The 13076-nt window shown below is 40.1% G+C and overlaps 1 protein-coding gene across 1 annotated transcript; it reads right to left on the bottom strand.

Moving 5' to 3' along the window:
- Positions 1-524: 524 nt before the first annotated feature.
- On the bottom strand, positions 525-9406 carry LOC127154530 (chemokine-like protein TAFA-3). Its single transcript, XM_051096124.1, has 7 exons — positions 9359-9406; positions 8551-8598; positions 8241-8349; positions 7865-8021; positions 7161-7304; positions 3181-3305; positions 525-2943 (listed from the first exon to the last, which is right to left on the bottom strand). The coding sequence occupies exons 4-7, from the start codon at positions 8007-8009 to the stop codon at positions 2932-2934; spliced, it is 426 nt and encodes a 141-aa protein (XP_050952081.1). The 5' UTR covers positions 8010-8021; positions 8241-8349; positions 8551-8598; positions 9359-9406; the 3' UTR covers positions 525-2931.
- Between the last annotated feature and the right edge of the window lie 3670 nt (positions 9407-13076).

The following is a 13076-nucleotide window of genomic DNA, read 5'->3' as shown; positions in this document are numbered from 1 at the left end:
GCCTCTCTCCATGCTCTTGCTGTCCACGGCCTTGTCCCTCGTGTCGAGCGCTGTAGACAGCTCCGGCTCCACAACGATCCTCAGTTCTGTTTCTCCATACGGCTCCATAGAGCTCGGGCTCTCCGTCATCGGTGGGTTCAGGCTTGGGCTCCATATAGCGAGGTGATGGTGTGCTGGGCTCTGGATCGGGGCCGGACACTGTCCAGACACTGGATAATAGCCTCCCTCCAGCTCAGTCCAATGGTGTCTGGGAGGACGACGGGGAGGTGGTAATTTACCCCGATGTCGAACAGTGAGTTTACCGGTAAAACGGCGAGCTGACTGAACTCAAATGCATACTCCAGGAGGGGCAGGTCCTTTCGGACTAGGGAGGTAAACACAGCAGCGAGGGGATCCATAGGGAAAAAACAGAAATAAACACTGAACAAAATGTGGAAACAAAAACAGAGGGGTTACGTTTTTTTTTTTTTTTGTCCGGTGTTCTGTCATGATACGACTGTATAGAAGTGAGGAACATGAAGATGAAGGAGATGCAGGACAACAGTCTTTAATATTTGAGACAGAGGGTAACACAGGGCAGGCTGGAGACACATGTAGCAAATCAAATAGAGACAACACCAGACAAAGGAATCAAGGGACAGACTACACTATAAGTACTAAAGTAAACAAGGGTAATAAACAAGACACACCTGAACCAAATGACAATCAAACATGAGGGAAAAACTAGGTCATGAAGAGCGCATGGGGACAGAAAACACAACAGGTCCAGAGGTGTGACAAGGATGAATAAATGGTGACAGAATCTTAATTTTTAGTTGAACCTTCTCTTTAAAATAGCACACAGATGTCACATGACGTGTTCATCTCCCTCCTTGTCTCTATCCCACTGTGAGTATGATTTAAGTTGGGATTTGGGTTATTATTTGACCAATGAACACACATTTGGGATTTTTTTGTCCCCACATCCATTCCCACTAATTTTACCCTCCAAAAGAGGGATTCACCTGAGCCTGGTAATGGTAGATTGCCCGTCTAAAAGAGTTGATAATTTGAATTTTTTATTTCCCACAGAGCCAAACAATTTTCTCTGTCTTCCTCCGCTCACTGCTGGATGTAATAAGATGCTGGCATAGCGTGTTGGCATGAGTTCCTCATTTCCTTATTTTAAAGTATGCGAACAATGGCACATCGAGTTATTCAGCTGCACTCTTATTATTAACAATGCGATGCAAACAGAAGAGTGTGAACGTAAAACTCAAGCACCCCACCATTAAGTTCATTATGGACGTCAACGTCGTTTAAATTCAAGCAGGTATGCTTACATCCACTGTCCTCGGCTCTTCTAAAACACTACAGGAGCGCGCCGGCCCTCCCCGGGGGACTGATGCCAGGCACGGCATGCATAAGTAATACCCTGTTTTCTGAATCTCCACACAGAACAATTACTCTCTCCAGGAGAGTTCTGTGTCATTAAAATTGAAATGTGTTTATTTTGAAATACATTCAAATTCATCTTCCCTCTTGCCACTTAAACTGTCAGGTATAATTTTATGGGCACTGCAGAGCGACAAGGTGAAAAAATACCCACATTCTTCATGGTTAAATAACGATACAGAGAGGCACCTCAATAATGAAATATTCATTAACACTTTCAAAAATCTCAGTTTTATATTTGAAACCAGCAAATTAATTCAGTGTATTGTCATGCGTCTTAATGAGTCTCATGATAAATCATTCAAAACAGTCAGCGGTGACCCTGGTGTGAATTAATAACAAACTGGAACCTGCGGTGATCCGCAACATGTGTTTGTGTAAGCAAACAAATACATAATTTCACTGTTTTTACAGTCATAATTTAAAGCTGAGCCCCCGACTTCTCCAAACCCGGGAATCAAAATTTTAATAAACTCTAATATGATAATGACCTACAACTCAGGAGCACATGGGCTCCAGCATAGTCTGGTTCTCCATCTGTCTTTCTCACACATCCAGATAAACACACACACTCTCACACTCCTCTGTTCTATTTCCATATCAAACAGGGCTTGTTTTGCTCCAAACTTCCATGTTTACTTGCCTCCACTTGCAGGTGGTGTGTCAAGTCAGTCAGATGAAAATGAAGAAACTGGCAGTGTGTTTGTGTGTGTGTGTTGGTAGGGGCTTTATTTTAATATTTGTCTAAATCAGACATCCAGAAGTTGTTTTGCTGTGCAAAAACAACATCAGAGTTAACTTGGTTACAATTTGGGGAACAACGGATTTTCGTATTATAGTGCAACATGGTTTAATCAAGATGGAGAGCGAAAAACCAAAACATACCTGTGATTTCCAAAAATATTTAAAGGCATAGTACACCCACAAATCAACAATTTCTCACTCTTGTGTCTTTCAACACCTGCATGACTTTTTTTTTCTTTCTGTGACGCACAAAAGATGATATTTTGGAAAATATACTATTCTACTATTTATGCTTACCCAAAAACAAAACTGTAAAAACAAAAATAAAACTGTAAAATCAGTATTGTGAAATATTATAACCATAACCATAATTTTATATCTGAACATATTTTAAAATGTAATTTATTCCTGTGACGCAAAGCTGATTTTTCAGCATCATTACTCCAGTCTTCATTTTCACCCGATCCTTCAAAAATCATTCTAATATGCTGATTTGCCAATCAAGAAACATTTTAAAAACAGGTGCTGCTTAATATTTTTGTGGAAATACCGTGATACTTTTCTTTCATTAATTTGAACTATAAATATTTAGGTTTTCATCAAGCAAGTGCCTTGAACTCTTCTCACAGTCTTAGTTCACAGTTCACTCGTTTCTGCTCAAGCGTGCATTTTTGTTGACATTTGCAGGTTTGATTTTAAAATATGCTTGTGTGAAATTATGAGTTGTCATCACATGTCCACAGAAGTGTTGCTTTACCGCGTGACCTAAGCGGGGAAGAAGAGCCAAGATGCACTTTAGACGATATTCCATATGACAGGTAGAGTTAGCAATGAATAAATAGAAGAAAACTGATGCATTTAAAGTCCAAACAAGCATCGCTGCTGAGACATTCAGCCCTAAACATCTGGCACTGAAGCTCTGGCATATGTGTGGTCTCTGTCGAACAGCTGACTGTATTTCTAAAAGTGGACTCTCTCCATAAGCCAGGCCCTACAACTCACCTTGGTAGTTTTGATTTTATTCCCGGAACTGCAGGACCAGCCGTTGAGGTCAGGCAACACTTTACACTCTTCACCATTTAAGCATGGCTCCATTTGACACCACCACTTCATTCGCATGATAGACGCTGAAAGGAAATGAAAAGAAACAAGTGAAAGACAGGAACAACATACAGTACAATCAAGAAATTCAGGACAAGATACCATTCCAGAGTTTTGCAGTCATTATGTAAAACAACATTTTGCATATGTTTGCCAATCAGAATCTAGTAATCTAGTAAGAACAACTAAAATGGATTGAAAACACATTGTGAAATACTGAGTTTAGCTCAGTTTTCTCAAGTTTCCACCTGCTCAGAGGCATACAAAAAACGACCATGATATGAACACCCACATAAACTCAGTGCCCACCTCTCAGATGCACATAAACCCACACTCAAACCCACACAGCAAGAAGAACTTGCATGCTAAAACTACACAAAAACTCACAAGCCATCAGTGATTAATGCTCCATGCTGACAAAACCGCATGACAGAACAGCATATGATTTATTTTGGACACAGTCACAGCATGGGTCCCTTAACCTGCAAGACTTGTACTGGTCAGTTTCCTTAGAAAAACAATGATGGTCTAAAAGTTCATGCTAGACTTTTCAGCTGGATATTCAGGGACAGAACCATACATAGAGTCTGCAGCTTCTTTTGTAAAATGGTAATATCCTGCTTAACACAATTCATGTGCACCCCAGGCACCAGGATATAGTAATGCTATCGAAGATATGAGAAAATATATGAAAAGTGAATGTGGTATTACATCTGGATTTTTCTTTCAAAACTTTTTCTTGACATTTTATCTAAGAATGAATTATGAAGAATTTGAATCGAATTCTGTATGATTCTGCATTATCATTTAGACTAAATCCAAGTACTAGAGATTCACTGATAGCACAACTGAATGCAAGCTCAAGTGGCCTGTGCTCAAAAAAAGGCATTATATATTATTGAGGAACGTTATTTGTATAAATACAATTTACAGTTTAAGTCAAAAGTTTACATACACCTTGCAGAATCTGCAAAATGGTAATTATTTTGCCAAAATAAACGGAATCATACAAAATGCATGTTATTTTTTATTTAGTACTGACCTGAATAAGCATATAGTCTACAAGAGAAAATAATAGTTGAATTTATAAAAATGACCCTGTTTAAAAGTTTACATAGACTTGATTCTTAACACTGTGGTTTTACCTGAATGGTCCACAGCTGTTTTTTTTTTTTTTTGTTTAGTCATAGTTGTTCATGATTCCTGAACAGTTAAACTGCCCGCTATTCCTCAGTTCTCACAAATTCTGTGGTTTTTCAGCATTTCTGTTTATTTGAACCCTTTCCACCAATTACTGTATGACTTTGAGATCCATCTTTTCATGCTGAAGACAACTTAGGGACTCATATGCAACTATTACAAACACTCACTGATGCTCCAGAAGGAAACACAATGCATTAAGAGCCAAGCGGTGGAATCTGAAGATCAGGGTAAATTTAACTTATTTTGTTTTCTGGGAAACATGTAAATAAGAAAAATATCTTCGTTCTGTTCAAAAGTTTACACCCCTGATTCTTAGTGCATAGTTTCTTCCTTCTGGAGCATCAGTGAGTGTTTGAAACTTCTGTAATAGTTGCATATGAGTCCCTCAGTTGTCCTCAGTGTGAAAAGATGGATCTCAAAATCATACAGTCATTGTTGGAAAGGGTTCAAATACACAAAAATGCTGAAAAACCACAGAATTTGTGGGACCTGAAGGATTTTTCTGAAGAACAGCAGGCAGGTAAAATAATTAACATTTTGCAGATTCTGCCAGGTGTATGTAAACTTTTGACTTCAACTGTATTGATAAAAAATACCATATTAGTCATCTGCCAATTTTGGACAGATATATTGATATTCAACTGACCCTTCGAAAAGACCCGCCCCTATTCGTTACTGTTGTAATGTCCGACAAGCTATAGCCCCCTTTACACCACAAATCATATTCTCACACAGTAAAAAATACATCGCGGAACAAAGAAGCTGAAAACGCGCCAATAGACAAGACAGAGCAAGTTAAGTGTGAAACAATATCTCAGCTTACAAATGTTATCAACAAATACTGTTTTGTGGCTCTTTAATGTGTCATGACAGATCGCTGTAGCGCCTTCAAGCAGTTACAGTTCAAGCAGCACATGAACCAATCATCTCTTTCTCTTTACTATATAATGAAATAAACACGAGTGAACATCAGAGGGTACCTTGTTTCAACCACGCAAAGACATCAATACACATCATTTTTCAAGTTCAAGTCTACCAATGTTAAAGGAGTAGTTCACTTCCAGAACAAAAATTGACAGATAATGTACTCGCCCCCTTGTCATCCAAGATGTTCATGTCTTTCTTTCTTCAGTCGTAAAGAAATTATGTTTTTTGAGGAAAACATTTCAGGATTTTTCTCCATATAGTGCACTTTTGTGGTGCCTCGAGTTTGAACTTCCAAAATGTAGTTTGAATGTGGCTTCAAACGATCCCAAATGCGGTTGTAAACGATACAATTTATATCCTTTTTAATGTCAAACGCTCATCTTGTTATACTCTGTCTGAACTGTTTTTCCGGTCCATGACATCTAGGGTATGTTGAAAAATTCAAACTTGGGGCACCATAGCAGTCCATTATATGGAGAAAAATCCTGAAATGTTTCCCTCAAAAAACATAATTTCTTTAAGGCTGAAGAAAGAAAGACAGGAACATCTTAGGTGACAAGGAGGTGAGTACATTATCTGTAAATTTTTGTTCTGGAAGTGGACTTCTCCTTTAATCCATTTTCCTGTCTGGTTTGTTTGTCGGACGAAAATGGCAGATTCGCCATTATGATTGGTCAGATCGCCTGTCAATCAAACTCCCTGCAAATGGTTAATTGTAAAATCTCATCCATCTTGTTGCTTAAAGATAAACAGCAATAATTTAACAACATTGTTTGTTAAATTCATTTGTAGCATTTCAAAACCACCAAGTTTAATTTTTAGTGTTTTGTTTTTAATTTATTTACACAAGTTTTGTATATCATCCAGAAACTTGCTGCAGAAATCCTAAAACAGAAGAGACCTCCAGCAAGAAACAGTGTGTGTGGCAGTAAATCCTCAAAAATATCTGTTGATTGAAAAGTCAGCTAACTGGCAGAGCAGGATTAGATTCACACCTCGAAGCCTGGGGTAAATTTAAGTAGACTGACAGCTTGAGAAATCCACTGTTTTATGTTGCTGGAGTTTTAAATCAAATGGTGCCCTGAAGTCCAACCTGTTTCTAAAACTCAAATGGATCCAACAGGAGTTTGCAAACCATCGAATGCAGCCAGGATTACTAATATCAACTAAAACTAGAACTGAAACTAAACCCTGCTGAAAAAAACTGCGAAAACCAGCCTAAACTGGTTGGATGATCGATCATAGCTGGTTTGAAGATGGACGTAGCTGGTTTTAGCTGGTCTCCCAGCCTGACCAGCTAAGGAAGTGGCCAAAAATCCTCTAAAACCAGCCTGCTGACCAGCTAAGGCCAGGCTGGATGACCAGTTAAAACCAGCCAACCAGTTTAGGCTAATTTCAGCTGTTTTTTTTTTTTTTTAAGCAGGAAATCTACAAAAAATGTTTATTAGTTGAAACTGAAAGAAAACATGTAATTAAACAACACTAATAAAACAACAAAACCACAACAAAATTACTAAAAATGTAACAAAATTCAGAAATTCTAATTCACTATATTAACAAAAACTATAACAGAATATCAATATTCCTAAAATATCAATGACTGCAGCGTATGCTGTCATACATACCGAGTAATTTTCTGTTTGTTTTGACCAATACGACAGTTATTATGAACTATATAGACACCTGTCAGTATAGAAGCAGCATCCCACAAAAATAATATGAAAATCTGTGACTGTGGACAGTGGACATACCATCTACACATGAAGGCTGGGCGTGGGTGGTCCCAGCAACCTGTCCAGGAAGACATGAGCACTTGACCGTCTGAGACCTCTCTTCTATTTTATTCTTATTACAGCAACGATGAGCCGCCACCACCTCACAGGTACCCGGCTTAACTTCAGACCGACCATACATTGACAAAAATAAAGTTAGAGACGGCAGAAACAGAATGTTTGCCATATTGTGAGTACACACATCTTGAAATACAAAACTGTGAAAACAGAAGCTCAGGGAACATAATTTCTAGTATTCTGCCGCCCTCACATGGACATACACAACATTACAATTAGCCTATGCTGAGCTATGTTACAGTGACTTCACAAAAAGCAGAAAAGATTTTTTAATCAACAAAATGTAAAAAATTATCTAGGGAAGTTTCCAACTTTGGTTAATTTGACACAGAGTGATGGAATACACATATATACAAATATGTATTATTTGACTCTTTTAGCATGCAAATAAACATAAAGTACTTTCAATCTACCAAAAACCTCATGACCAACTCACTGAATGAGCTATAATAGGTGGCAAATGGTTCTTTAGCTGTTATTAGCAGTGGTCTGACTGTGCTCCCAGAGGGGCCATATAACTGTGTGTCCAGTGTGTTTAATTAGACCTGAGGGGAAAGACGAAGGGGGAGAGAGAAAGAGAGAGATGTTGCACTAGCTTAGCTCACCGGTTTGGCCTCGAGAGCTTTGGTTGCTGCTGGACACTGACTGTGAGCACAGGAGCCACACACACACAAGCAGAAAAGCTCCCGGTTTCTGCTTTACTTTATTTCTGTAGATAGGCTTCACACAGATTTCTCTTTTGCAAGACATGCTTGCAGCTTCCTGTGATTTAAAAAAAAAGTGCATTGTTATTTTAATACTGTGCATGCTTGCAAAAGCCTATTTCTATAGCATATTTAAAAATAACAGAATGTAACCAAAGCTTACAGCTAAAATACCAAGAAGAAATAGTAATATTATGAAACATCATAGATTCGGTACACCTTATTAACCATAGTAATTGCTCTGTCTCAAACTGGCAGATCTTTAGAGGATGCCTACCTTCAGTATGACACTTCACTTAATGTTCTGTCATCTGCAAGCCATCACATGCAAATGAGTGTCTGAGGTTCACTATCATCCTTGTCATCATCTTCATCATTTGCAAGATCTAGAAAGAAACAAAAAGTGTGAGGGAAATAATAAAATACGGTTAGCGATTAGTGTCAGTATTACTGTGAAGTCCCCAGGGTTAATCTGATCTTTCATCTCCTGATCTGCAACCCTGCCATGACTAGTGAGCTCAGAGGTGACTGCTTTCATCTGACTGTTATTGACAGAGTGTCTGCAAACATGAGCTTTTATATAGTACCTGATTATGGAAAAACGATCCCTAGTGCTCTTCCAGAGTGCTGTTCTCCTTGGAAAGATAACAAAAATGTTGTCAGGATAACATTTTTAATGTTCAGGACGTTCAGACATTAAAATACTCTGTAAAGCCTATCTAGATCCACTTGCTTACAGCTCATCGTTATTTACAACTGACAAGATGTGAAATGAATATGTAAACAAAAAAATATGTATTAGACCAAAACATGATGTTAATTAAGATGAAGCCAAGATGCATGACTACTCAGGATTGACGCTCTTTTGTTTCGTATTTTTTTTTAATCAGTTTTTCCGTTTCACCCCGAAGACTTAATAATTAAAAGTAGCATAGACTTGCAATCTATTTGTTGATGAGGCACAACAAAATTAAAGCAAAAACATTACGGAGGATAAGGGAGAAAGGCTATTATTACCGAATGCAAACCAATACTGATAAACAACGTATAAAATCTGCTACTCAAATTACTTGTTTATTAATGTACCTTCTGTGATAAATTACGACAATCAATAGATTAGCTGATTCGTGTCAATCTTCCCGTATCAGACGAGGGTTGTTTTTGAGGACTATTTCTCAGATTTTTTTATAGTTAGTAGGATATAATAAACTAATGCGCTACTTGCGCGCAGCTTTCATTTGCTAGATAACTTTGATCCTTGCAAGTTATCGCGGACGTAAAAAAAACGCAGTCACGCCGCGTTTACGTTACTCATAATTTTCATTTACACATACAGAGAAAATACAAATATTTCGACCTGCCCCTTTTAAAAATTAAAGTTTAGAATTGCCTTACCTGTATTTCTTTAGGAAAACAAGTGTCCCTCCTCTTCATGTATTCATTCAGCACTGGTTTAGGAAAGTCCTGAGGAAGTGGCTTCCTACATGCGTCAGTGTCAAACTTAATCAAGAGACCATCTGTTCACATTCAGATCTTCTCTATTACTACTCTAAAGGCGATTACTTGTCTTAGTTGCGCGGGAGACAAAGATATTTTTTAACAGCGTGAGCTCATTACAGTTTCAGAAATAAACCATTATGTTTATTTTATATCGCCATTTCCATATAGTATTTGATAACACCGATACATGTGATTAAACTTATTAAGTTGAATTAAAAGAACATTTTAGATATTTAGATATTTCTAATATGCGTGTTTTGTAATAATAAAATGGCTGTTTATTTTGATGTACATACATTTGTAAAAAGCTGAATTCTGTAGTGCAGAATTTTGGCTTTTGCTAAATTTGAATTCAACTTACATGGACAACCAAAAACTAAAGACTGTGTACAGATTTAATAAAGGAAAAAACAGAGTCACTAATTCATTGAAGCTTTAATTGTGTCAGGAACATCATCATCTGGCATGCCTGTGTCTTCATAATCATCTTGCCTTCCAGCAATCTTCACTGGTCCCAGTGTTTTGTGGTGATCCCCAGTGTATTCTAAATGAACCTCACCACCAGCCCCACTGTCTTGCGGTGACCCACACCAGACCCAATGTCTTTGTGGTAACCCTCACCTGCCCCAGTGTCTTGTGGTGACACTCACCGGCCCCATTTTCTTTGTGGTGACTCTCACTTGCCCCATTGTCTTGCGGTGACCCACAATGGACCCAGTGTCTTTGTGGTGACCATCACCTGCCCTAGTGTCTTGTGGTGACCCTCGCGGCCCCAAATTCTTGCTGTGACCTTTACCAGCCCCAATGTCTTCCAGGTGACCCTCACTGACCATACTTAATTGCTGTGACCCTCACCAGCCCCATCATTTTACGGTAACCCTTACTGGACCCAGTGTCTTTCTGGTGACCTTTATCTGACCCTATTGCCTTCAAGGTGACCCTCATCAGCCAGAGTGTATTGCAGTGACCCTCATCAGACCCACTGCCTTGCGGTTACCCTCTCCAGCCACAATGTCTTGCGGTGACTCCTGCCAGTCCCAATGTTTTATGTGACCCGTACTTGGCCCCATGTCTTGTGGTGACCCTTGCCAGCCCCAGTGTTGTGCTGTGACCCTCATCATCCCTGGTGTCTTTGTGGTGACCCTCACCAACCCCAGTGTCTTGTGGTGAATCTCACCGACCCCATTGTCTTCCGGTGACCCTCACCAACCCCAGTGTCTTGTGGTGACTCTCACCGACCCCATTGTCTTCCGGTGACCCTCACCAACCCCAGTGTCTTGTGGTGACCTGCACCGACCCCATTGTCTTCTGGTGATCCTCATCAACCCCAGTGTCTTGTGGTGATCTGCACCAACCCCATTGTCTTCCGGTGACCCTCACCAACCCCAGTGTCTTGTGGTGACTCTCACCGGCCCCATTGTCTTCCGGTGACCCTCACTGGCCCCAGTGTCTTGTGGTGACCTGCACCGACCCCATTGTCTTCTGGTGATCCTCACCAACCCCAGTGTCTTGTGATGACTCTCAACATCCCCAGTGTCTTGTGGTGACCCTTACCAACCCCAGTGTCTTGTGGTGACCTGCACCAGCCCCATTGTCTTCCGGTGACCCTCACCGACCCCAGTGTCTTGTGGTGACTCTCACTAGCCCCAGTGTCTTGTGGTGACCCTCACCAACCCCAGTGTCTTGTGGTGACCCTTAGTCGTCTCACTGTCTTCCGGTGACCCTCATCAGCCCCAGTCTCTAGTGGTGACCCTTAGTCACCTCACTGTATTCTGTTGACCCTCATCAGCCTCAGTGTTTTCCGGAGATCTTCACTGGCCCCATTGTCTTCCAGTGACCCTAATCAGCCTACTATCATCTGGTGACCCTCACTGGCCCCAGTGTCTTTGAGGTGACCCTCACCAAGCCCAGTGTCTTGTGGTGACCCTCACCAACCCCACTGTCTTGTGGTGACCCTTAACGGCCCTTTTGTCTTTGTGGTCACCCTCACCAACCCCAGTGTCTTGTGGTGACCCTCACACCCCAGTTTGTCTTTGTGGTGACCCTCACTGGTCCCCAGTGTCTTGTGGCGACCCTCACCAACCCCACTGTCTTCCAGTGTCTTGTGGTGACCCTCACCAACCCCAGTGTCTTGTGGTGACCCTTAACAGCCCTTTTGTCTTTGTGGTCACCCTCACCTGCCCCAGTGTCTTGTTGCGACCCTCACCAGTCCCATTGTCTTCCGGTGACCCTCGCCGGCCCCAGTGTCTTGTGATGACCCTCCACTCTCCACTCTCATCCGCTGACCCTCACTGGCCCCAGTATCTTCTTGTCATCTGGTGGCTCAGTACCTTCTGCTCGCCTACATCTGGGTCTCTATTCCTAAAGAGGCCTCTGCACTCTTTATGTCATAGCTATGTAACAAAAATAAAAAGAAAGAAATCAGAAATCATTGTTTAGTCACTCAACACTTAACTCACTTAGACTCAACTCACTCATCTGATCTTAATTTTTAAATGTCATATAGCCACATACACAGGACAACAAACAAGATCAGTCATTTTCATTACAGATCCTACTGTGTACCTGCTAGTGCAAGAGAAAAGCTTTCTCCAAAAACCTCTCATCCTTTTTCTCAGACGCCCAACTCGTCCAAGTTTAGGCAGATTTGAACTAAAAAGAGACACAGAACAAACATGAAAATAAACTGACAACCACCACAAAAAATTATTTATAATAAACCCGTAATAGTCAGCATCCTAGGTGTGCATGTTTGTGGGGGGGTGTATGTGATGTGAGCATACATTTGATTAACAACTGTTTGTTAAAAGCAAGGGTCTGCACGTGTGTGATTTCAGCATATGTACACATCTTTAAACATTTTCAACACACTCTTCAGTAGTCCAGTCCCCTTCATCCTTAAACACATTTTAAGCATTTTTAATCTCTCAAACATATACAAAACAAAATAAGGAAGATCTTTTATCATTTACACTATTACAGTTTACTTCTAAACCCAATCACACAAAGATGCAATCATCATTTGAAACAAACTTATAATGGTGTATATACTCACTGCTGTGCTGCTGGTAGATGCATGAGGGTAAATGTTTGGCAGAAGGTGGATCAGGTTTTCCAGCAGGTGCTTAGTCAAATCATTACACTGCCCCTGTTCTTCAACCATGGTGGGGCTGAGAGAAACACTACACATGCAGATAACAAATATTTGTCAACCTTAAATAAACTTATACACCACTTCACCCATCTTCAAACTAGAAATCTTGCCTTATAATTTCATCAAAACCTGTTCATTAATTGTTACATTGTCCTTTAGTTACATTGTAATGTATGAATGGACATTATCAGCTGAATACACATATTAACACTACAGAAAGATGTTGGGTCCAAAAACTATTGACAAGTTTTCAGATGTCATAAGGTTCAGATGACTCTCAGCAGCCACACGGGACAGGAAGAACATTAAGTAGCAGAGGACATTAAAATGTTCCTCTGGAAGACTGCTCAGGATTGTCTTCACAGCCTGATTCAGTTCTTCCTTTTTGAATCTACAAGATACAAGAATTCAATTATACTGAGTCAAATCTGATAAATGTTGTTTGTTGTGCAGCAAGTA

This window comes from Labeo rohita, chromosome 23 (genome assembly GCF_022985175.1).
Source record: "Labeo rohita strain BAU-BD-2019 chromosome 23, IGBB_LRoh.1.0, whole genome shotgun sequence".
NCBI lineage: Eukaryota > Metazoa > Chordata > Actinopteri > Cypriniformes > Cyprinidae > Labeo > Labeo rohita.
Note: the sequence above shows the minus strand (reverse complement) of the source record. Positions and strands in the feature narration are given on the sequence as shown.